The sequence below is a fragment of the Manduca sexta genome, chromosome 27, assembly GCF_014839805.1.
Source record: "Manduca sexta isolate Smith_Timp_Sample1 chromosome 27, JHU_Msex_v1.0, whole genome shotgun sequence".
In the NCBI taxonomy this organism is placed as follows: domain Eukaryota; kingdom Metazoa; phylum Arthropoda; class Insecta; order Lepidoptera; family Sphingidae; genus Manduca; species Manduca sexta.
In genome coordinates, this window is record NC_051141.1 from 9330005 (window position 1) to 9356296 (window position 26292).

Consider the following 26292-nt stretch of genomic DNA (forward strand, 5'->3'; position numbering starts at 1 on the left):
CTATGAAGGAGTGACTGAGCCATATTTTTGTGAAAAAGGTATCAAAACATCGGCACAAGTGTATCAAGATACCATTCTTGAGAAGGTAGTTAAGCCCCTTAACATCACCATGTTCAATAACCAAGTATGGTCCTTCCAGCAAGACTCGGCGCCGGGTCATAAAGCTCGGTCCACGCAGTCTTGGTTGGAATCGAACGTTTCGGACTTCATCAGAGCTGAAGACTGGCCGTCGTCTAGTCCCGATCTTAATCCGCTGGATTATGATTTGTGGTCAGTTTTAGAGAGTACAGCTTGCTCTAAACGCCATGATAATTTGGAGTCCCTAAAACAATCTATACGATTGGCAGTGAAGAATTTTCCCATGGAAAGAGTGCGTGCTTCTATTGATAACTGGCCTCATCGTTTAAAGGACTGTATTGCAGCCAATGGAGACCACTTCGAATAAGCTTTTTATATTTTTAATTGTTTTATATTTATGTATTAAACTGACACACTGTAAAAGTAATAAATGTTATTTGCAGTTAACAATTTTCTTTTTTCTTTATTACAATATTTATGGCAAGACTAGGTATTATGATGTGTTTGTTTAATTTTCTACACTTGCAATAACTTCTAAGTTAAGTTATATACATGTTGAGTTTTCCTAACTTGGGTTAGTAGCTATAAGTTATAATATTTTATTCATTGTAATCGTAGTTTTAAGTATTCCGGAAAACCTAATTAATAAATAGAGTGTGTATAAGCTCGTGACGTTGTTACAGAAGCAGTGGCAGTGGATTTAACAGTCGAAGAGTTCGGTGTTCGCGGCTACATCACTAAGAATATGAACACGCATATAGTGACAATGCACTCGGCGAGGGCTACTGCCTTCCACGAACGAAGTATGTATTAAATATATTTTTAACGTGTTATAATATTACAAAAAAAAAACATCTACAAATTCTTCAACATTTTTAGAAGATGGTAAATTTACTTATTGAAAATTCTTTTATTTAAGAAGGCGGAGAATTAAAACAGGCGTGGCTGTTCTGTGCACCGGACACGCCCACTACTTCGTAAGTACATCGCTTTTATTTGTATCCCTAATATGCCTAATAATTTTTGTTACTATATTTTTATGAAGACTGTCCACCTACCCTGTACTTGCATGATTAAAGATCACGTTATTCTTTTGGCTTGAATGATGGACGAAAGTCCTCATAAAACTATTATGTTGTGCCCCAGACCTTATCTCCGTATGGCGGTACAGTGGTGCACTAACCCCGTCCCCAACGGTCTAGACTACGTGGGTGTTTGGATGGAGCCAACAGCTATATGCGTTGACCCCTTATTCATCGCTTGGCTTGCCTACAAACCACAGCTGAAATCATTCAGTAAGTAAAATAACAGTTAGTCCATTGAAAAGTTTCATTTGGGGTTGCGTTTTTTAGAGGACGCAATTTTATTTTTTTGAAGTGTAGGGGGGGTCAGTGTAAAGCTAAAACCAAGTTTGTGGGGTCGCCACCCTTGTCCCACGGCCGCCATCTTGAAAATAGGAGTTGAAATGGTTTTTACGATGTATCTCTTAAACTATTTATCTGACAAAAAAACATTATAAACATTTTTTGTTGCAAATTAAATTCTCTACAACTTTGGTCCAGTAACTTTTTGTCGTAGAACTATAAATAAAAAAGTTATAAGCGAAAATGTTAAGAAATTCAATGTTAAGCAATGTCCATTGCAACGTCATCAGAACGTGTGTTTATAAGGTTCATAATACTTTTTTTTGTACTCTCATTACGTACAACACAAACCCGCGGTTGTCGGCTTGTACGCGAATTACTTGGATCCTGAATCGCTTTGGCACAGATGAAGCAATTGTTCACAAAATCAAAGTCTGGCTCTGGAGCTTCTGAAACTGACGATAAACTACTGGAGCTGCTGCTGCGACGAGGAACAACATTATCGGTTCGATTGTTCACGTAATAACAATAATACGCAATATGTACAGTAAGAAAAAAGTAGTTTCACTAAAGTTAAAATTGTGTCTAAAATCATTCGAAATCGTCTTCACAATTAAAAACAGAATAAAATACATCCGCACGTACAGAAATATGTAGCACAACTAAAAGATATAAGTTGAACAACTTCAACACAATATTATCAGCTATTCTTACAATAAGAGAGATTAGAAATAATAATAATAGCAGGCAGATGTTCTTTTGTTCCCTAATGGTCCCTTGGGTATTTGGGTATTAATGAGAGTACAAAAAAAAGTATTATGACCCTTATAAACACACGTTCTGATGACGTTACAATGGACATTGCTTAACATTGAATTTCTTAACATTTTCGCTTATAACTTTTTTTATTTATAGTTCTACGACAAAAGTTACTGGACCAAAGTTGTAGAGAATTTAATTTGCAACAAAAATACTTATACATTTTTTTGTCAGATAAATAGTTTAAGAGATACATCGTAAAAAACATTTCAACCCCTATTTTCAAGATGGCGGCCGTGGGACAAGGGTGGCGACCCCACAAACTTGGTTTTAGCTTTACACTGACCCCCCCTGCACTTCAAAAAAATAAAATTGCGTCCTCTAAAAAACGCAAGGTAAGGCCTAAAAAATGTAACATTTCAATGGACTAAGTTAAATATAGTAGATTGTAAGTCTGTAAAGGTAGGTAAAATAAGACGGATAGCAAAAACTTGTATGTATAATAATTTAATAATAACTTTAGGGTAAGGAGCTTAAATTGAAAATAAAAATATAATTTGCCAACATATATGTTGGCAGCTTAACTGCAGGCAGTTTGCTCTATATTACAGTAAAATATTATATGAACAAGACATTTAGTTTATTTTTTGTTTTTAGTGTCAGAGTCACACTCACTTGTTTTAACAAGGAGTGCGTCTTCTACGCAGTACTTCTTACGACGACGAGCCACACCGCCGGTAAGTAATGTTTTCGGATAAAAGTAATTGAATTTTGCACGTGCTTTGAAACATTATTTTAATATCAATCATGTCTGGCAGTCTTCCAGCGGTCGTGGAGTAAGTCGCTCGGGCTCGGGAGCTGATATGGTCCACCTTAGACCACGAAGTGTGGGCTCCAGCAGCGAGCCAAGCGAGAAAAAAGAAAAGCGTCCACCGCAGGCGGTAAGTTTACTGTTATTTATTTGGTACAATTCATTTAATACCTGTATTATCATTTATTTAACTATTAACAAGGTTCTGCTTGTGTATATTCGTCTAATAATTTTGTTCCGATTGCCTCGGTGGACTAATTGTATTACTGTACGACTGCAGTGCTGAGATCTCGGGTTCGATCTCCGGGTCAGGCCAAAGTGATATTGGAGTTTTCTACTCAATATCAGCCTGGGTCTGAAATTTGTACCCGATGCTACGCCCGCCCCCTATCACAGCTTAGGACGAAATACATACAGTGACACTTTCTGGTGCACCAGTTGCGCCTCTGTGTGAAGTGAAGGCGTGTGTGGGCGTGTTCACTGTCATAAAAACGTTATATCAATAAAACATTATCTAGACAAAACCACCTGAGAATTGGTGGAGCGATGAGAAGTTGCTGGCAGTCCACGCTCGGCTCCAGAGCATGCTGGTAAACGTGGAGCTGGGGCTGGTTTTGGTGTACGTCACCATGAGTACCGCCTCCGCCATCGATTGCGCCACTATCCGCGACGCCATGGAGCGGCACGCGGACGCGTCACAAGACGTGCTCGTGCTCAGGTAAACATCACACTCCACTGTGACGTGCGCAACATTTGATTAGAGATTTTTTTTTTAATTTTGAATCGTATTTACAGAACTTATTCATAATTTATAAAAGTTAAATAATCCTAATTTTCCTCTTTTACGTGCAATGGCCCTTAATAATAATATCAGCCCTGTATTATATACTTGCCCACTGCTGAGCACGGGCCTCCTCTACTACTGAGAGGAATTAGGCCTTAGTCCACCACGCTGGCCTAGTGCGGATTGGTAGACTTCACACACCTTCGAAATTTCTATAGACCTTCGAAATTCCTATAGAGAACTGTGTGTGTGCAATGGCCCATATATGACAATATTCATACATTATTAATAAATTAACAGTATATTTAATTAATTGTATGTTTTTTTAATTTTGTTTATAGTCTTGGTCGTCTGCTAATGCATTCCACCTCAGTCACGAAACATTTGTGGCATGAGATACGACACGACGGTCCCACTTTCACCAGCGGCTCGCCAGAACATATGAGCCGTAAGTATTATATATCTTTATATCGTTTTTCCATATTAATGAGATTTTTGTTTTATTTAATTGTCTATGAATTGTTTTTTCTATTTCCATAAAATTGCAGCGCCTGTTATTAGTGTTACACGAGTATTATGAAACTCTCATATCTATACTATTATATAAAGCTGAAGAGTTTGTTTGTTTGTTTGAACGCGCTAATCTCAGGAACTACCGGTCCAAACTGAAAAATTCTTTTTGCGTTGGATAGCCCTTTGTTCATGGAGTGCTATAGGCTATATATCATCACGCTATACCCAATAGGAGCGGAGCAGTAATGGGTAGTCTCAGGAACTAGCGGTCCAAACTGAAAAAATCTTTTTGTGCTGGATAGCCCTTTGTTCGTGGAGTGCTATAGGCTATATATCATCACGCTATACCCAATAGGAGCGGAGCAGTAATGGGTAATCTCAGGAACTAGCGGTCCAAACTGAAAAATTCATTTTGCGCTGGATAGCCCTTTATTTGTGGAGTGCTATAGGCTATATATCATCACGCTATGGCCAATAGGAGCGGAGCAGTAATGTCTAATCTCAGGAACTACCGGTTTGAACTGAAAAAATTGTTTTGTGTTGGATAGCCCTTTATTTGTGGAGCGCTATAGGCTATATATCATCACGCTATGACCAATAAGAGCGGAGCAGCAATGAAACATGTTGCAAAAACGGGGGGAAATTATTAGTTTTTAGAGCTTCCATTGCGTGCGCTGCGTAAACGGTTAAAGTTATGCAACAATGATGTATGACAGGATTGTTCCTCTTAAAAAGTTCTAAAAAATATATTATAAAACAAAGTCCCCCGCTGCATCTGTCTGCCTAAACGTGTTAAATTCAAAAACTACCCAACGTATTAAGATGAAATTTGGTATGGAGACAGTTTGAGACCCTGGGAAGAACATAGGCTCCCGGGAAACTTATACTAAACTATTATAACGGAAAACTTTAGCCTGAAAAACTTTATAACGCGGGTGGAGCCGCGGGCAAAAGCTAGTATTACTATATAATCATGTATGTTTATTGTATAGTTTCCAAAAATTATATTTGTATCTATGTAGTTTCTAAATACCTACCGCTCTACCAAAACAGAAGAACCGGAGTCATTCCCATGGAAGATTAGACTAGCAGACGTCTCCTGTTATACCCTGGAAATGCGTACCGGCAGTCGCTTCACGAAAGAGAGGTCCAGCACTATGCTCCGGTCGCAGCTGAAGATCCCATGTCTCGCCGCGCCGCGTACCGTGCTAGAGTTAGTTACCACTTCAATAACCCTTTCGGTGGTCACCAAGTCGCTGCAAGTGAAGACTTTTATGAAGAAGGATGCAAAGAAACAAGCTGCTGCTAATGTTGATGAGTCGGTAAGTTTTATTTGGATTTGATAACTTCGTAGCGATAGTTTTTAATATATAGCCTTTACCGCTACAAAAATGCCTATAAAAATTCATAGCGCCATCTGTATGACGCTAGCGGCATTTATTTAAAACATCACAATATAATTCAAATATTATTATAATAATAACCAAGCATATGTCTTTTTTCTACAATGCGGCGTTATAATAATAAGTTATAAAAATATATGTCTAGAAAATTAATATTACAATACAAATTTAATGATACTGTGACTAATTAACATGTAATTTTCAGAGAATGAAGTATTTTACAACGGGAATGGATTTTAAACCTGCTACTTTGAAGGAGTTTGTGCGTGGTCCCGCCAGGTGTGTAGTTATCGTCCACTACAACGTAATAGACTGACTTAATTACATAATTTAACTCATAAATAAATGATATTAAATAGCTTCTGAATATGTATAATTATATAATTGTTCATGTTTTACAGGCGCAAGAAAACGGCCGAGGTAAGATTTAAAAGACTTATTGTAAACTAGCTTCCGCTCGCAGCTTCGCCCGCGTGGATTTCGGACTTCAAAAATGGAGCCGATCGCGAACGTTCGAGAATGTTCGTTTTACGAAGCTACTCGGTAGGTGATTCGCTAGCCTCTAGGTGCCAAGCAAGCCGCCTGCCTGTGCGTTCGCGACCTTATATATATACAAAAATAATCCTCATAGCATGTTTCAGTATTCACGCATGATGGCTTATTATTAGCGTATTTCATGTATAACTTTGGTGTTTCTATACCGATTTCTATGATTCTTTTTATGGAATATTTAATAATGTTAACTTTTTTAATTAGGGATGACTGAGAGTGTTATAAACGTAAGAGTAGACAAATATAATGAGAAAGCTTCGAAATGCTAAGCTATCGGGAGTTACACGTGTTATTGTGAGTCAACCATAAAAGATAGACATATGCTGTCGTGGGATATTTTTTACATAATTTTAAGGAGAACATTTCCGTCATACATGGTTTCTGTGTAGCTTTAACCATTAAGGTTGCACACGCGACGGAAGCTTAAAAAATGGAGTAACTTCTCCCGTTTTCCCAACATTTCCCTTCACTGCTCTGCTCCTATTAATTGTAGCGTGATGAAAAGTATACTATAACCAGCACAGGAGTATGACAAATAATTGTACCAAGTTTCGTTAAAATCCGTCGAGTAGTTTTTGTTTCTATAACGGTTTTACAGACAGACAGACAGACAGACAGACAAAAATTTTACTAATTGCATTTTTGGCATCAGTGTCGATCCCTAATCACCCCCTGATAGTTATTTTGGAAATATATTTCATGTACAGAATTGACCTCTCTACAGATTTATTATAAGTATAGATAGAAGATAGTACTTTTTATGATAATGTAGCAGTATTTTCTTAAGTAAAACATAGCCTTAATAGTAATTTAACTTGGCCACCTGTTAACCATACACTTTTCACAAGCTTCCTAGTTAATAATAAAAGGATGAGCTGGGATATTATATAATGTTGTGTTTATTTCATTATATAGCAGCAAACAGAGCCAAAAGTAGAGCCACCACCACCCACTACTACAACGAAGGGTCCAGTGGTGTCTCTGGGCGTGCACCTTCATGCCGATACTCCTCCCATTATCGTCAGGCTAGAACAAGACCAGGTAAGAGGAATAGTGATATATTATTCATAGCTTAATTTAATAAAGTATAAAATATTCAGATATATGCATTACATGAATCAATAACATTTAACCGATTCAAGGTGAAGGTTCCCCCGGCCTATGTGTGTAGAACCGGTAATCTATAATATAAAAATGAGTCGCTGAATGTCTTGCTAAGCGCAAATCTCGAGAGCAGCGGAACCGATTTCTCTAATATTTTTTTTATTATATTCCTTGAAGTACGAGCATGGTCTCAAGGATAGAAAAAAATAAAAAAATGCCTGAAAAAGTCTAAAAACAATACTTGTCTATATTCCCATATAAAAAAATCGTAATAATACTTAAAAGTCAATTTGAACTTTAGTAACATATCATAAACTTATAGTGTTTGTGGAGGGGTTCTGGGAAGGCAAAACAATTGAGTGACGTTAGATGGAATGATGGAAAGAGTTTTAGATGTTTTATATTTTTTTACTTTTTGACACAATGTAATTGTTGCTTATCAACTTTCTTTTTTTTATCTTACTAGCTGACCCGGTATCCCGAATGACAGAATAAGTATAAAAAAATCTATTAAAGAATCGACTGTTAGGCGGTACGAAGTTCACCGGGTCAGTTAGTAATTGATAAATATATAATTTGTATTGTCACATAAACAGTTTTATTTCCTAAATTCACCATGATTTAATAGTCGCAATACGATATTTTTAAATTCTATATCTACTAGGTGCACGTAGTAGCAGCGACGCTCCACTGTTTCAAACATATTTTGACGCTATTACAACGTTCACCTTTGAGTGTACAACGACATGGGTACACGTCGGCAGGCAGCTCACACCGATCGCTTATACGGTATTTATAGCAGTTTAAATCTTAATCACAATGTATTTTTAACATATTATGTTGCAGTATTGTACTTAATATTATGCAATTCCTTAATAGGTCTGTCTCAGAAATAGAAGAATTACAAAGTCCATCCGAGGATACTATGAGTGAAAATCAATCTGAACTCATATCGATATTCGAAGCGCAATCTGCAATGGAATGTAAGAATTCGTTACTGATATTTTCTTGTATAATAATACTACAAACGAATTACAATGAAATATATATTTTTTATCGCATATATTTTTCTTCCAGCATCAATGAAACTTAAGACTTTCTTCTGGTTTCAATGGGTGGTGAGTCGCGCCACGCTGGTGGTTGCCACGCAACATGCTAAGCTAGCGTTCGACATTGACGATATCATATCAACTATGGATCTGCAGATGCATTACAATCAGCTTAGGATCAAACTGGCCTCGGCTTCTGTTAGGCACTACGAAAGGTAAAAACGTTAAGGTTTTATTTTGTTTTGTTTAGAGTTCATAAACACAAAATCGAAATGATCTTTCATAATTTATACGGGGTAAAGTAAAGTGTCGATAAAAAGGCACGAAATTTTGATCGTAATTATTATTACTAGATTAGTGACTTACTTGTAATCCCAATCTTACTTTTAGTGGGGAACAGGCAGTATAACATTTATTTTTACGTAGATTAGAATTATGTTGCTCTATCTCATTACAATCAATCCTTTTTACCCCGACTTACGAAACATAGTTTTAGTTTCCAAATATTTCAATGCAGGGTCGGCAGTGATGAGTGGGCCGCCGGTGTGCTGGGCGGGCGAGTGCTGGAAGCCCGAGAGCCGACCAATGCTAAAGAGGAGAATCATTTCCTTGCCGTAACTATCACGCAGGCGCAGTATGTAGATTCAACTTATAAAAATGATTTATCGCACGCTGAACTTGTTATGGATTGTAAAATATGTTCTGTTATATTTTAGAATATCCAATTTGCCGCCCAGTTGGAAGGAAGAGCTTCATCCAAAACTACTAGAACACAAAAGTGTAAGTTACCGAACAAAATATTATTCGGAAATACTTATGTAGTAACCACAGCCTAATAGTCATACCATAGTAACTAGTCTCTTAAATTTAATCGCTGCCAAAATCCCCGTTCTATAAATATTTACGCAGGCCTACGTAGATATATGTAAAAAATATATTACGTTTTCCAGAGCATGGACAGCATGTGGGAGGTGTACGCGACACTGGCGCCGCTAGAGGCAGTGTTGCGTCCCATAGTTGTGGAACACATCGTGTTACTCGTTCAAGAAATGGCGCCGCGTTCGTTCTGTCCATTGCAAGGGGAAGATGAGCCCCGGTAAGTGGTCATAATTTGTTCTATTCATACACTCCCATGTCTTTGGCTTTATCGACAATATATAGACTGTGTAGACCCAGTGTATACAGTGCATATGCTATGAACTAGGACATTCATTTTAATTATTTCACAGATGTGTTATTTTCAGGCGAGCGACATGGTTATCTCCTCATTTATTTTTTATTTATTTATTAACACTTTGTACACATGGTATACAGGCGGACTTAATGCCATGGGCATTCTCTCCCAGTCAACCTTGGGGTGGTGTAGAGAGGACGAATTTTGTAGTGTATGATCACATATAGCCATATTGGCATATGTCTCATGCTTATGTTATATACAGGGCCAGTACATGGCAGTGGCCGTTCTGCTACGTGACCGCGGGCGGTCTGCGATTGTTGGTTACTTGTGAAGAGGAAAATATGGACAACGACGATACCTTCATGTTTGTTGTACGAGTTTTATCGATTAAAACATTTAGCTTGATATTTAATATAACAGTAAACTAATTCCAGTATAAAATCGATCTAAATTAGCATGAATTTTATGTCTCAAAAATACAGTTACTTCCAACTTAGTTCCTATTGTTCATTTCATATCTTATGATATTATGCATGCTAGTTATCAATTTTATTGAATAGCTTGAATTACTTATCTATAAACTTCTGGAAGACTAAACCTGATTTTATTTATTTTAGATCGGCAGAATTTCCGTTAATCCACACCCTGAAAATCCTATTTGTAGGTGAGTGTCAATTGTCATAATATTCTATCGATGGACGTTGATATGCTTGCTTATTTCACTAAATATTATATATGACGAACATAATATATGATCTTATTATAAGATAATTTAGAATATGATATGTTTAGATTGCAAACCGAATTACATCACAATTTGTATGTAAAATAGCGATACATATTTGGTCGATAAGTCAGTTTAGTCGATATTACTAAAAATATGTCAAATGTGCTTGTTTCTAAAGTAATTTTATTCAAATCTTTAACCTTATCTTATATTTTCCAGACGTGGTGTAAATACTGCGACTGAAAGCGGATGGATGACTAGCGGCGGCAGCTTCGATGGTCGACAGTACGAGGTGCTAGTGAACAACGTGGCCATCCGATCAACGCGATTTAGCCAGATCGTTAACCAAGAAGTGAGTCCTGATTTGTCCGTCGAAATTATATTGTTAGTTTAAGGGCTTGTTTTAAAAGTATTAAGTAAAGTTTAATTGTCAGTTTTTGTATTAAATAACTAATGCAGATAATACTGATTTTATTACAGTTTATTTGGGAGCATAGATTACTGTGTGACTTTTGTATTTGGTTGGCTTACAAATGTATGTAACGAGTAACATTTATTCGGAACTTGTGAACCAGACACTTAAAGTAGCAAAGTTTACGGCAATGTTTCGGAACGTTACTAATTTTGAGGCATCCTTTGATTGGCTAAAAGCTATTTTTAAATCCATGTAAGCTGCTGATTAGGTCACTCCAAATAGAAAGCCTGCCAATGCTACCACAAGATATCATTTTCACAATTAAATTCTTTCCAAGTTTTAGTCGGAACTTAATTTTATTAAAAAAATATATATGATCGTGTTATTTCATAGGAGAGTGAAGCTGAAATGCTGAAGGGCACAGGTGGTGAAAATCCCGCTCTGAAGTGGAGCCAGCCGGTGGTATCACCTGCAGTAACACCTGTGTTGCATTCGTAAGTACATTTTCTTTAAATATTATTTTTCAGGTATTAGCCAACCAGTCGAATATTCGTCTACGTTTAACAGCTATAATACTATTCAGTGCTACGTCTTCAGTTTTGATACTAATCATAAAATAAGAACAAAAAAAAAACAAATACAGTAAAAATATTATTTGCATATCACTTATGCATTGGATCCTACAAACTTTTTTTGTGATCATCTTTTGATGTAACAAGATACGAATTGTGCGGCAAAAATTTTAATATTTATAAATATATTGGTAAACATTTACGCCCCAGTCCCAATAATAGTAATAGTGATTCAAAATGTTTAATTTCATTGCGTTTGTTCATAGCATGGACATAGGATGTGTTCTGGCACCGGCGCTATATGTGGGTGGCGTGCTGGCTTGCGGACCTGCGCTGGAGCTGAACCTCATGTCTGACTGCGCCATCGAGCTGAGCGTTGAACAACTAGACCTAGTGCGGCGAGTCACGCAAGACATGTATAATGCTGTTAGAGAAGGGTCAGTTCATATAAATAATTTTATACCTAGGATATAAGGAACGTGTTTTCAGAAATTATTCAAACAAAAAATAACAGTCAAACGTCAACAGGAGACTCGACGGAGGTATACGTTGGCATGACCAAAAAATGGGGATCCACAATTCCACGAAAATTGATCTGCTTTGATAGTAAATTACTAAAATATTTTTTTTTTGGAGGTCTGCCGTGGTTATCACCGGGGGCACCCTGCGAACGGTGTACAAGTGATCCCCCGGCTTAGCAACCACGGCAGTCCCTGCGAGAAGTTGGTAGGCCTTACCGTTATCACCGAGGTTGCCAGTGGACGGTACGCTGGCGACCCATTGTATCCGGTCTCAAGACCCGGAAGGAAGAAAGCAGGGGATAGGGTGAAGGAAGAGAAGAGGAAGGAGAAGGAGCCATCTCAGGATACTTGGAAGGGAGAGGGAGAGGAAATGTTAAACCCTTATAGTCCTCAATGTGTATTAAGCAACCATGAGGTATACACACTGAACTGTGTGCCTCGGTCGCGGCAAATGTGCCCCCATGCATGGGTGTGCATTTAATGTGGAGACAAACGCACGAGAATTGCCTCGGGGAGGAGGGGGGGGGGGTCAGTACTAAAATGTTGGCTTGACATCGCCTACCAATATTGGCAGATAATATCGTTAGAGGTCGTAAGAGGCACAGTATCCCCAAAATAACCTCCGGCGATAGCTGGGCGGTACTTGTTATACAGTTTCTCTGCGAAACCTAAAAAAAAACAACACGCATAATTTTAAAAGGGGTCTATGAAAAAATAATGTTTGGAAACCTCTGATTTAGATGGTAAATTTCGATCGATAAGTTTTTGTATTATTCATTTTTTTCGGAACACATTCCGTTTAAGAAATCGTCGAGGGATAACAACACCGCAATGTAGGAAATAGTAATTTGTATTGTATATATCGATTAAAATGTTATAAAACAGTTACGTGGTCTTTAGCAGTATTAGTTTCGCGGTCTTGTACTATCTCGGACGAAATGTATTTGACTATATCACGTACTATATAACCACAATTATTTTTGATAATTACAGACACGAGTCCGGTATACTTTTTGATGAAGAAAAACATGGCGTGTGTCCTTACGCCACGCTTCTCATGAGTCGTGAATCGGAAGAGACGTCGCTCACTTTTAGCGAGACCACAGTTGTTGATGGTATTTATATTTTGACTGTATTTATGACAGTATATCATATTCCAGAAAATACAAAACTAAGTGCATATAAAATTTATCACCAAAATTTACATTGTAATTGTTTTTTAAATTCCATATAAGTTTTGGATATATTTATGTTTTGCCTTCGCTGGATATGATATAATTGTAGTCTTACAATTATTGTCGTTTTATTCTTTACAATTACATACTTCTTTCATCCTTACTCTATAGTTTGTTCATGTAGTATTTTCACTCAAGTTTGTATATACATTCGTGTTTGTTTTGATCAGACACAGCCAAAGATACAACAAAGAGCCCAAGTGAGACAAGGCGGGTTATGGCCGCAGACTCCGGCGTAGATACAACATCGCATTCCACATTCAAATCCGGCAGGAATTTTGACGAAAACCAATTGAACGTCAAGAAATCTGTCTCTGTAGCGTTCGTCGAGCAAATGTTAGTATGCGACTTTTTACATCTTTGTTATATTGTGTTGAGTTTAGTAAGGAGAGAAACTACATATTATGTATGGGCATTTGTCTCCTACTTAATAAAGCGCCGCTTGACAGACAATGTCTGTTCATCGGTAAAAGCTGTACTTTACCGTTACCTCTAAAAACACAAACAGAAAATAAAGGGTACTTCTCCAAATGTAAGAAACTATTTAACGGGACGAAACGATTTCTAACGGAGTTATAACTGAAATCCCATGAAGAACACGAGTAACAAACGCAATAAAAACAATGCTATTAATAACAACAAAAGCAAGAATGTGGGAATCTTATAGCACATAGCAAGGATAAAAAAGACCATGTTATTCGCTTGATTAAAAATTCTAGAAACTTAAATGCTAACACTGAAATTAGTCATTCATTACAGTCACAATGTTCTTGAAATTAGTATAAATCTTTATTGGCATTCCCTGCTTCTTGACACCAAAATAGTCCATGAACTACACATCATATCTGCATGGTAGTTATTAGAAACAAATAACCGATATCCAATCGTCTATTTATTTTGATTCAAAAACATAATCTTTATATTCAGGGCAGAGGCTTCGGAGTATTTGGAGGTGTACGTCACGATGGGTACGGTGGAAGTGTCGCTTTACACCGAGGATGACGGCAGCACTGATATTGTATCGCTTCGTCCGCCAGTAGTCGATCGACCGAAAACGCCTGAACCGCTCGTTCAGGTGAGCTTGTCACTAAACTTTTTTGAAACCATCGGAGCTAGGTAATACCTAAGAGCTTCTTTACAAATGAGATACCTGCTGGCAACGTTTCGGGGCTTGACACTACAATTGGTTTGGAAAAAGACGAGAAAGTTAATTACGTAATGCATTCGTTAAGTAATGGTCGTTAAGTAAAAAGTTTATGACTGTTTATCACGTTTATATAAATGCATGCTTATTCATTATTGTAATTTGATATTTTATTTCTGTAGGTGATAATAGAGGAGACTCGGGAGCCCGCCAAGAAGGATGAATTGGAGTCACCGGGCGGCAGTAGAAGTATCACCGAGACCGTGCGGAAAGTCGAGATGGGCAAGGTGAAGCTAGAATTGACGGTAAGTTTGGAATACCAAAGATAATAATATCGTGCTAATGTGCGACGTCGAGTTGAATGAATGAAAGAATGGAGTTTATTATCTATCTTCTAATTTTTTTTCAGAACGTCATGCCGCATGCGCGCAAGTCAGCAGGAAATCTACCTCTACTACACGTCAGTCTTCAGCAGCCAAACTTTTATTACTGGAAAAGAAAATCACTAAAAACAATACAGGTTTGATCTGACTTCGCCTATAAAATGAATAGTCAACAGGCATTGGCTTTAAATACTTGATAATAATAAAGAAAGTCAGATATTGCGTACAAATTGATCGATACCTAAATCCGTTAACTGCTTTATTGTTAGATGTCGCTGTTTAACGCCTGGGTGGGTCTTGGAATGGGGCAGGTGGAAGGGCAGTGGAATGAGGTACTATTCTCTACTGCGAAGGGCGTGTCCGACCCAGTGACGGATATTAGGCCGGCCCTGGCAACGATGAAGATCGTTGCGCCTATCGGTGGTATGTCTATTAATTATACTTGTTGTTTACTTGTGGAGAGCTACTATTGCTTACAATTTGTGAAGATAATTCCGTGATGTTTAGAAATGTTACACCTTTTAATAGTATGAGATGTCGTAATAAGCATATGCGTAAATAATATTAGTACTTTTTTTGTTTTGGCATTAAAAGATTTTAGATTTTATCTAGTATAGCATATTTAGATTTTAGTTTCTATATTTTTTACTTTAATTTGTTCATACCGTGTTGTGTGTGTTGATCATTTTATAAAAATTATGAAGTTGCAGCCTACATGAGTTCCACATCTAGTAAAGCGGAGAAAGGCACGGTGAAACTGGATGTAGAGAGACCGATATTAATCGATGTGTGCACGGATAGACTGAAGCGGCTCAAAGGAATATATCGATTGGTAAGCTAAATATGGTTTAATCACATACTGATCACATATTTTATGTAACGAACCTAAATTAATGTAAGGTTATATTTTAATTAATATATAAATATACTTTTACTTTAAATATGATGAATATGGATCAATGTTGTTATAATGTTTATATTATTTTACCTACAGGTAGAGAAAAAAGTCCTGAATAAACTGGAACCCAGTGAATCGATCTCGCACGATATACCAGCATTGTATAAATTGAAGAAGTTGTTGGGTTAGTATACTACAGATTTTTTTGCCAAAGAGGTAGGCAGGGGCGCAACTGGTCCGCCCTGTGGAATGGGGGCGTTTGGAGAATTCCACCACGGTATCCCCTGCCTGTCGTAAGAGGCGACTAATAGGGGCCACGAAGGGGGTCGTCGGCGGACAGCATGGGGCTGTCCGCCCTAGTGCATTTTTGTGCATTTTTACACATCTTTCGGTTGACCCCCGGGATGGACGGCAGTGTGCTGTTGGCCTCACACTGCCGTAGACGCCGAGGGCGTCCTTCGGTGCGCGGGGGCTTCTGAGCCCCCCCCCCCCCCCATAGGAGACGGGCCGCAAGACGGCACCGCGCAGGGGCGGCTGCGGTCGCAGACTAGACACTTCAACGTCAGAGGAAGCCCGCAGCCGTCCCTAATGCGCCGAAGAGGGTCACCGCGGAGTTTTAGCTGGTAGGCCGTGCATAGGTTAAGTTGTATATAGGGTTAGGGACTCGGCCCGGCGGTCGCCCGAAGGTCACCATCAAATCCGGGCGGCTCAACGCCGGGCCGTAAGGCACGGTTACCCCAGCATAACCGCTCAGTCGCCCCCCACGAAGGCTGGGCGGTAGTAATAAGGCACTTTCTCCGCGAAACCAAAAAAAAAAAAAAGGGGCGCAACTGGTGCCCCTTCTTTCCGCCGTCCCATGGTGTGATAGGAGGGAAGCTTATCGCCATACCCAGCACAATTTCCACAATCCGGGCTGATTCTGATTAAGAAACACAATATCACTTTGCCCGACCCGGAGATGGAATTCGAGACTTAAGCGCTGTAGTCTTACATTAATACAACCAGGTGAACGAGGTAGTCAGTATTTTAAAACTTATATATTTAAATTTAGTGTTCGGTTTAATATTTTACGAAGCTATTTTCAAAATAGGTAAAGTTGAATAACAATGTGTCGTAAATAGATGACTATGACGATGCACTTCTCATAATACTTGGGACCTACTACCAGTTAGCACTCCAACGTCGAAGTTCAAAGCATTTAACACTTACACACAAATCTATACCTTTCAATGATTTTCAAATATTTGTCGACAGTCGCTCAGAATTTGGAGAGTATCACGGTACAAACAAGTCAGATCGCGGTGTGCGGGATCGAGGGCACGGTCGGTTGGGACGCCGCGACGCTGCAGGTGGCTTCGGGGCTGCGGCCGGAGCGGCTGGTGGCGCGCGCCTCGCTCACCTCGCTGCTCGTCTGCGCCGGCCCGGCTGGTGATAGGAGACATGTGCTGCTGCAGCCGTTGATGATGGGGTTAGTCTATTGTTACACAAATTTTGATTCCAAGTACTAGGGACCGCTTTCGATAGGATCCCGATGTCTAAATTTAATGAATTTGTAACAATAAACTGATGTAATAAATCATCTGTAAGTATAGTAACATTATTTTTATGGGTCTATTTTCGTTGTCGATTCGACGGTAGCGTTTGGGATCGACTATTTAAATTGGCCATGAGTAATTATTATTCTTTTGCATGATTTGCGTACAGTAGGAGAATACTCGTGATTGTGGGCAAATCCTGATATTGAATTAAGGGAACTATATATTAGACTTGCACGTGGTTGGGAAATTAAAATATTCTGCTGTCTTAAGGTAAAAGGAGATATCTACATAACATCCTATGCGGTTATTTTTTTTTAACTATATCTTTGTTTTACAAACTACGAAGATCTTTTTAAATAAAAGTGTCTGCACTTTTTTTAATATTTCGCAAGTATAGTTTGTTTTTACAATATATATAATTATTCTTATAAGTGTAATAATATATAATTTTCTAATATTAGACAATATTTTTGTGGATGCAGAGCGGAGCTCGAAGCGACTTGGGAGGCGTGGCGACGTGCAGAAGGCGGTCTCTCAGCGTGCGAGCCCACCGTGCGAGTGGGTTTGGAATATGACTGTGTTATTTTTGACCTTCGACCCAGTGACCTTTCAGCGCTGATCAGGATGCGACAAGCGTATGAAGAGATATTCAAGGAAAACTCTGTAAGTTCTGCATATTTTAATAATAGATTATTGTAACATTATGTTACCAATAACATTTCCTCTCAAATTGGATGTAGGAGAGCTATAATAATCCTACATACATAGCTGTTGCTCGCCGTTTTGCGTGTGTAAATATCATATCTCGAAATAAAACCGTTACTATGCATTACGCAATTCACATAAATTACTTTAGCTTGATACTTAATTTAGTTATCATGTAAACATGTTTCTCCTGGTATCTAACAACACCTCGGCTGCAGTCAACCTCACAAGACGAATGTTACGCAGACATCATTACTTAAAAATTTCCTAAAATATTCTCTATATTAATTAAATTAAAATTCCTTTTTATGTGTCCAGCAACGACCATGCCGCGCCATCCACCAGTTCCGAGACCATATACAAGGGTCGACCGCGAGCTACGCCTTCATCAGTATCCGAGCCGCCGGCGTCGGGCTCCGAAGACACGGCTAGCTGGGAGGTCGGCGACCACTACTATAAGGATGATTTGAGGTGATTATAATATTTTATAATATAATATTAAACGATAATATATATATATGTTTTTAACCTTTTTATAAACGATTTCGTAAATGTATCTGTATTCCACCCGTATATGTGTATGTAAGTTTATATTTGTTTTTGTTATTTTAATGTATATTTTTTAGGATAGGTTTTACTTTAAAGTAATAGGATCTGATGAAGATCTTCGGACACACGCAATAACATACAATACTTACAGCTAAACACCCGCAATTGCTGCGAAGGTATATATAATACATCTATGTATTGTTTATACAATTCCCTAATTATTAGCAAAAAAGGAATAAATACTTTTTTAACAAAAAATATAACCGACTTCAAACATCACTACCAACAAAAATATAATATGCATATATGAACTTTATATTTGCTGTCGGTGCCTTTCGAATATAATATTGTACCGCGTTTTTTATATAGGAGTGGTGCCTTCAAAATAATAAGTGGAGGCCAGCTGCCGATGGCTTATCAAGTTACGCTGTACGGAAGCTGTGTATCCTGGAGGTATCCGCATCCAAGGGCCATCACACGCGTCATCGTGTTTCCACTGCCGGGACAGGTAAGATTTATGATTACTGTACTACGGTTTTGTGATAAACATCATAATATTCCTCTGACATCTTATCTATCTATTGTCTATAACGTGAGACGCGGTTGATTCTGTACTTGGTATACGTGTACTTAATTACATTTAAAACTGTTATCAATATGAACAACAGTCTATCCGTCATAGACCGTATCAATACATTGTTAATGCGTTTAATTTAACAGAACAAGGAGACGGATTGTGTACTGGAATTCTTCTCACCGATGTTGTCGCGCTGGGAATCACATACCTATTTCAAACTACCTGTAGGAGAACCGCGCGAGCTTCAGCTACAAATATTACCACCAGGTAAAACAAAATTTATATAATAGTAGTTGTCTATGTATCTATCCTGTGTGATGTGTGATTTAATCACATTTTTGTTTCCAGAGGCTGTATTTGCACAGATCTGGCGCTTTAGAGCTTGTTACGACAATGATCTCAAAAACCCGCCATATGAATTTCAAATTTCGAAGTTTATGCCCAGGACTGATCCATTGGTAAATTTATCTCTATATAATATTTTGGATAAGAGGGATTTGCGACCCTGGGATCTTTGTAAGGTCATAAATCTATGTCCAAGTATTCGTTATGTCTATAGAAATTTATGTTCGGTCTTTGTGCTCACGAATTATAGGATGTTATGAGAAATATACCTTACCAACAATATATGTTTGTCTTCAGTCTCCAGACGCGGCACCGGACCCTCCCAGTGGCCGCAGAGGCGATTGTGGCGTGACAGCAGAACAATTGTCGGGTGTACTCCGAGTGGACTCGTATTTCGCACCGCGTCTCCTCCCACAAACAAGACTTGTTGTTCGGGTAGCGTTTTTAGAGGTCCACGCTCATAATTCTCTGCCATGTTTGTCTAGGTACGAATGTAATATGAATGTATTACTCTATTGATTAACTTTGGCTCTAAATATATTTTGGCTGTTTTGGCATTTATCTTGTCTATATATGTTTTGCACCAATAAGTCTATTTGATATGTTGACGTCTATCTTCGTTATCGATATAGTCAGGCGACAACGTTAGAGGGGTATTACGTGTCGCGGCCGCTGATGCGCAGTCATCGCGTACTAACGCTCTTAGCGCGTGACACCACAGCACACGCGCTGCTGGGCTCGCCGGCGGGTACACTGCTACTCTTAGACACTAAGACCTCGTAAGTATACGACATCATCATTAGTGTTATACAAAATACCAACGAGTAAAATATAAACTTCCTTTTTATAGAGCAATCAGGAGTTCTTTTAAAATAATATGCTGTACGACCGATGTTTTATAATTTGAATGCCACCTGTCTCAATAATTTCTTCTTGCGTAACTAGAAGCGACATACTAGAAAGCACATCAGGCGCAATGGAGAGGCTGGTGGAAGAATTCAGCGCACAAATCGGGCTGACGATCCCGTGCGGTAGTTTGAACAACGTACGTGCGCGAGTGTGTGCGGGCGACGTGAGGGTGTCCCTGCTTGTGCCGCGGCTAAGGACCCTCCACGCGCTTGCTGGGGACTGGATGCCTGCTGTTGATCAGGTAAGCTATGCTGTGGTTAATGACAAGTCCCAAATATTCATGTACACGGATTTCTTTAAAGCTACTTTACTAATTTTACGGATTAGAAAGCGGAGATTAATTGGTTGCAATTATGTTATACCTTTTGAATTGATCATCTCTCATTTTCACAACATATTTTTGTTGCGCACGCAGTATCTCCAAGACTCACCCTTATACACCGCAAAGGAGCTGTTTAGTGATAAGATTATGAGTAAGCGCGAACTGGCGGCTGCGGCGGAAGTCGCCCTGGAAGGCAGAGTTTTTCTCTGGATACACAATAGCTGCGCGTCTGCATTGAGGATCGGGCAGGAGGGAACTGATGAAGTGGTTCCTTTGGGACCTGGAGCGAGGCTGGCTTATCGGTAAGCTCACAAATGAAATAACGCGTATTTAAACATAAATATTAGGGTCCTTATACGATTTTTCAAATTTGGAATTTATTTCAGATGGCGAAATCCCACAGCTGCAAAGAAAATACGTTTTGCGTTCGCTGGGCCGACTACCGATTGGCATTGGTCTAATAGTAAGTTATAAACTACAGTACCGTATTATTTACTGCACCGATGTACTTTGGTTAAGTGTAAAACGTATATATGTATATCATGAAATAAATTTCAAATAACGATAGTCACATATTTTTCTGTTATATTTTGCTTTGAAATAGCACTGAACGAATTCAAACTTTCTTAAGGCGATACCTCAAGGTCCATTTTCATACATTTTGTTTCACCTTTAATCTGGGTAACTAAACAAGTATTGGCAAGTAAAGAATTTAAATTCACGTCTAGTTAGTGATTAGTTCTCGCAGTTGAAAGAAAAACGTAAAAATAATTAATAATCATGGATATTTCGGCCTTTAAAATTTAATATGACGAAATTTTTAAACTTTTGTGTCCGTATCAACAATGGGATTTTCTTTCCTAAAATAAACATCAAAGAGTTTGCTTTATTTTAGACATGCTTAAAAAGTTCATGTGTATTGTGTAGAAGTGTTTTGAACTTTTCAGTTAATATAATTACCTTTGTGGCTGATTGTATACGAAAACATATTAAAATTAAGGAGGGTCTCAGCGAGTTTTCTAATTAATACTACGGAAACCATAGACAAATGTGTTTGATGGAAAGAATATGAAGTACTATATTGTTCATTAATTTGCAATAATATCTGATACGGTATTAAATGTGAGTAATACTTCGTTCCCCAGGTATACCATTCACAGCTGGTTGCGCAAGAGTCCGACTGGAGGACGCAGAGTCTCTTGGCAGCAGCAAGCTGACCCCGGGAGCTGGAGTGTTCCTACACGCGAAGGTAGAGGAAACCGGGGCGCGGCGATGCTTACACCTGGCGGGGAGACTGGCGCTAGCCAACATGCTGCGGTTTGACTTGCTCTACAAGGTGATTTATGAAAAAGAGATATATAATATAATTTAGTACGTGACCCGACAGAGGTAGTCCTGTCTTAAATAGGTCTTAAATTTGAATATTAAATTGGTATAATTAATCAACCGATCCATCTGTGTTAAACGATATTTGCAGCGCGCATTCTGTCAATCACTGACAGTTTGTCAAACAACTGACAGCTATGTAAAATTAATATTGTCGTTATTTTTATTTTCATAAATGTTCCGCTCAGCTTCCTTAAATTTTATTTCGTCAGAACCTTCTATTTATAATAATTAACACAACAAAAAATAATCAGCGGAATTGTTCCATCCGTTCACGCGTGATGCGATGACCAAGGGAAAAGGTATTTATTTTTATATACCTACAGACGTTGTCCCGTCTCAACTATGAATTCGCAGCGTGCATTCTGTCAATCGCTGACAGTTATTTCAAACAATTGACAGTTATATAAAATTAATATTTTAGTTAAGTTTTCTTCAATTTTCAAATTTTCCGCGCAATTATTTGAATTTTTTCTTTCATAAAAACCTTCAACTGACAATAAAAAAAACATAACAAAAAATAATAGTGAAATCGGTCCAGCCGTTCACGCGTAATGGCGTGACCAATGGAAATAGGGATTCATTTATACAAAAAATAAATATTTTATGGTAAAGTATTTTTTTTTATTATTTACAGTATTACCTTAATAGTAGCGTGACGTCACTATATATTACTTTTATTGCCAATAAAATTTTGGGGAAGGCACGATGCAGTGTCAAAATATTATATTCATACATAATATTTTGATGTGTCGTTACGTTGACCCTAAAACATAGTGCTTCCTGTGTACAATAAATATTTTTTAAGCAACCTTCAAAGAAAGAATTTAAATAGTCATACATTTTTTTATCAGTTCTCATACATATCAATAAAGATGTGAACAATCTAACAGGTACGAGCTAGGTGTACAGACTCTAATCAGTGGCGCACAGTGTGCTCCGGAGAGCTAGGCTCCGAGACAGTGGGAAGGACCGTCCTATGCGGCGCTGTATGCGAGATGGTCCTCAAGTAAGTATCTATAGTTGACTTTTTCCTGCAGAGAAAATCACTTATTATAACTGCTATTTTGCTACATGTTTGTCAATTGTATAGTCATGATATATTTTAATTCTTTCTAGAATAAAATTGATGAGCCACGACACCGGCTGGTCCGGTGATATTCCATTGAAGGAGTGCCCGAAAGAAAACGTCCCGTGGCTAGTGAAAGGTATACATGTGCATATTATTTTCGTATTTACTTTAACAATTAAGCCGATAGGTAGTAATATTATTTATTTATTTAGTACTTTATATACAATAATGTATACACATAGACATATTTTTAGAAGCTATCTAAAAATACGGTTAGCGCTATTCCAAATTTATAATAGGAGCATATAGAAAGAAACTAAAATAAAACATATCTGCAATGTGTTATTATTATTTTGGTTTTTTTTGGAATAAATAAATTAATTGTTAGATGGGTGTAAATCTTTGCATATTCTTGCTTATAATTCGCGTGCCCTAGGATTTCGCTATTTTTAAGATCAGCTCTGTTTTTTAAGCACTCACCCGAGACATTCTTAGTAAGAGTAGGCCGTTTTATTTATAAAACTTTCATAAAAATTCTCATATAAGTGTATGTACATTAGTGCCGAGCGAGGGCGACGTGCCGTACATGTCTGTGTGGTGCCGCGTAGTACGCGCGCGCAGCGATGGACGTATTCTTGCCATGGTGTGGCCGTTGTACGTGCTGCACTCGCATCTGCCACTCGACACCGACGTAAGTATGATATGATAAATAGCATAGAATTTAGGATTCTTAGGTTGCAATCAATAATCGATATCGGTACAGTGGGTTTCTGTCGATCTATTCAAATATAAGAGCCTAAGTCCTCAAACAGCTGCAGAAAATACATTGTTACTTGATATTAAAAATACTTGAGTATCGCTAATGAATATTTGACCCAATAATTGTTCATAATTTATATTTGGGATCAATAATTATAGTTGTGTTATCGTTCCGTATACATATCAGCAAGTAATATAACTCATGCCATATAATATAAAAAAACATTACACAAAACAATAATAAAACTAAAGAAGTAAATAAAATTCCAGGTATTAATATCAACAGAGACAGGATTGTCATCGACGGAGCTCGGGCCGGATCAGAGCCGTCCGCCGCCGCTTATACAAACGACGCCGGGCCGCGGCACTAGCACACATCTACTAGCACCAGGAACCACTGCTGCTAGACACAACTTGTCATTCCAATACAGGTAAAGCAACTTGTGATTGCGGTTCCATTAGTGGGACAATTCTCAAAATAATCTCGGACTCGAATCAACAATTTGAGTTCTCGACTGTAAAATTAAGAAAGTTGAAGGTATTTTCTCGAGTCTTGTATTCTTAGCCACAATCGAAATAAAATACGAATAAATGTTTAATCAGAGTAGCAAAATGTTGCCATTCATTATTAAACAAACAGCGCGCGAGGTTCCGTTTTATGTAAGTTAACCGATTTGCAATTGTATACGACACTACTGTACATTTACTGTTTACTTTGTACTGGTATTGACGGCTCTCCAGTCTCCATTAGTGGAAGTAATTCAACCAGTCAATGTACGAGAAATATATGTCTTGAAATTTTCAAAAAAGACCAACCCTAATTTAATTCGAGTCACAATATTATTATGATCCTTATTGTAATAAAAGAAGGCTTAATGACGTAAGGATTTATTTTCAACAGTACCTAAAAAAATTTTTTTTCTGCTCTTTGCTATATTTAAACGGTGCATGTCTAACGAATGGTGAGAGCGCATAATTTTTTTCACAATAAACTTTTTTTATTCGGTTTTATTGTCATTTTGTTATGAGCGACGAAATTAAGTGGTTTCTTCCAAGGCGTTATAGTAGATTTTCACTATAGTTATTATTGTACTTAACATTAGTTCGAAATGCCAAAATAGTTGCGTTAGGTTGAAGAAAACCACAAGGACGCCGGAATACTCACTAATCATTAATTATTTAAGAAATATCGAATGTCCCGTAACCCGCGAGGTGGTGCCTCTACATTACGGCGTGACTGACACGTCGGTATTCGACAAGAGGGCGCCAGTAAACAGCGTTGATGAGGTCATCGAAGACATTCTACGATGGTAAGTGCAAAATACTAATGTAAAAAAAATATGCAGTCTATTGAGTGATATATTATTTTTGTGTCACTTTTTCTAAATCCAGTATAGAAGTATATGCATTAAAATTGTAAGATACGCTAAACGCTAGCCCCACATCACGTATTTTATACTAAATTGGTTTAGTAAAATTATGATTTGAATATTGTATATTTATAATTTATTATTATATGTTACTGTAAAAAGCCTATTTTATTAATGTGGCATTAAGTAAGTTATTTAGTTGGTGAATTTCTACTGTTTGGTACCAAAGGTTGAAGCGGTCTAGCAGAAGTGCCGTGTCGTCGTGGCCTTACTCGGTTGTAGCAAAACATTGGTCGGGAACCTGGCAGCCGGCCCTGCTGCAACCCAGGTGTGAAGTTACGGTATGTTTAATCCCAATTTTTCTATTTGGTTCCTCAATATTATAAGTATTATGATTACACGGGTTTGTCCGATGTCGTTGCTTAGGTAAGGTACCAAGCGGTGCGCGCTGGTGGAGGCTGCTGCCTCGAAGTCCAGCTGTGTCCGGTGGTACTGCTCTGCAACGCGACACCCATAGCACTCACTCTACGAGCGCACGATGCCGCGCCGCTATGCAAGCTGGAGCCAGGCTCGGCCATATCGCCACCTTCCGTTGTGCTGAAAGTAAGTGGTATTGATCATCATCAACCCGTTGCAGTCCACTGCTATAAATAGGTCCCTCGCAAGAATAGCCACAGAACCGGGTCTGCTGCTTTATGCATCCAATTGCTGCTTAAATGGTGTTGGTATGCAATAATTCACAAGTTTCCGAAATTGTTGTAACTGTTCACTTAATTTTCAAAAATAATTTGAGTACATTTTCATAAAATAAATCTGAGTTTATAATACATATAAACTTAGAATTGTAATATAAGTATTTCACCCATCTGTGTTATATATAGCTACTTCTTATGTCTGATAGAAACCGCTGTTCATGTCGGTGGAGATGGGCCGCGAGACGTTCGTGAGCGGGCAGCTAGCGGTGTCTGCGCAGGAGCCGGGCCGCTATGGCGCGCCGCCGCCTGGACACGTTACCCTCGACCATGCCGCCGACTTCGCTATACAGTGCAATCAGAAGGTCCTTACAATCTTTTACTACCTTTCTCACTTATTATGTAATTAGACTATAACTCTTAATTCCACCTAAGTATTAATTATCATGTAGCTGATTTCAATAAAGGATCCCACTCACTTTTTTTCCATCATTTTGCGAAAAGAGATCAATCAAAATAAACTTCCCTGATATGGTTATTTTGATTGTATTTATTAAGTGTGGGATAATTTATTGAAAA

At 38.2% G+C, this 26292-nt stretch overlaps 1 protein-coding gene across 7 annotated transcripts in view; it reads left to right on the top strand.

Annotated features, from left to right (window-relative positions):
* The window catches only part of LOC115449429, a 55652-nt gene that overhangs the window by 14816 nt on the left and 14544 nt on the right, over positions 1-26292 (top strand). For 2 of the 7 annotated variants that reach the window (XM_037443913.1, XM_037443914.1), the window contains exons 16-49: positions 762-881; positions 998-1055; positions 1225-1373; positions 2859-2938; positions 3020-3142; positions 3531-3730; positions 4138-4244; positions 5363-5631; positions 5918-5991; positions 6114-6132; positions 7180-7305; positions 8033-8157; positions 8248-8351; positions 8446-8632; positions 8935-9051; positions 9134-9197; positions 9368-9513; positions 9857-9965; positions 10212-10258; positions 10541-10673; positions 11130-11230; positions 11575-11745; positions 12823-12944; positions 13235-13400; positions 13992-14139; positions 14391-14513; positions 14618-14728; positions 14861-15014; positions 15296-15423; positions 15586-15673; positions 16744-16957; positions 17510-17690; positions 18051-18203; positions 18651-18789. In XM_037443913.1, coding sequence (XP_037299810.1) covers positions 762-881; positions 998-1055; positions 1225-1373; positions 2859-2938; positions 3020-3142; positions 3531-3730; positions 4138-4244; positions 5363-5631; positions 5918-5991; positions 6114-6132; positions 7180-7305; positions 8033-8157; positions 8248-8351; positions 8446-8632; positions 8935-9051; positions 9134-9197; positions 9368-9513; positions 9857-9965; positions 10212-10258; positions 10541-10673; positions 11130-11230; positions 11575-11745; positions 12823-12944; positions 13235-13400; positions 13992-14139; positions 14391-14513; positions 14618-14728; positions 14861-15014; positions 15296-15423; positions 15586-15673; positions 16744-16957; positions 17510-17690; positions 18051-18164 — 4178 coding nt within the window. In that variant the 3' untranslated portion in view covers positions 18165-18203; positions 18651-18789. Of the gene's footprint in view, positions 1-761; positions 882-997; positions 1056-1224; positions 1374-2858; positions 2939-3019; positions 3143-3530; positions 3731-4137; positions 4245-5362; positions 5632-5917; positions 5992-6113; positions 6133-7179; positions 7306-8032; positions 8158-8247; positions 8352-8445; positions 8633-8934; positions 9052-9133; positions 9198-9367; positions 9514-9856; positions 9966-10211; positions 10259-10540; positions 10674-11129; positions 11231-11574; positions 11746-12822; positions 12945-13234; positions 13401-13991; positions 14140-14390; positions 14514-14617; positions 14729-14860; positions 15015-15295; positions 15424-15585; positions 15674-16743; positions 16958-17509; positions 17691-18050; positions 18204-18650; positions 18790-19001; positions 19126-19206; positions 19317-19500; positions 19689-19835; positions 19983-20148; positions 20354-20527; positions 20737-20820; positions 20898-21579; positions 21771-22713; positions 22830-22939; positions 23029-23452; positions 23584-23921; positions 24083-24835; positions 24962-25250; positions 25363-25447; positions 25625-25922; positions 26079-26292 lie in introns of those variants that run through there. The other 5 variants (XM_037443918.1, XM_037443919.1, XM_037443917.1 and 2 more) reach the window with 4 other exon arrangements.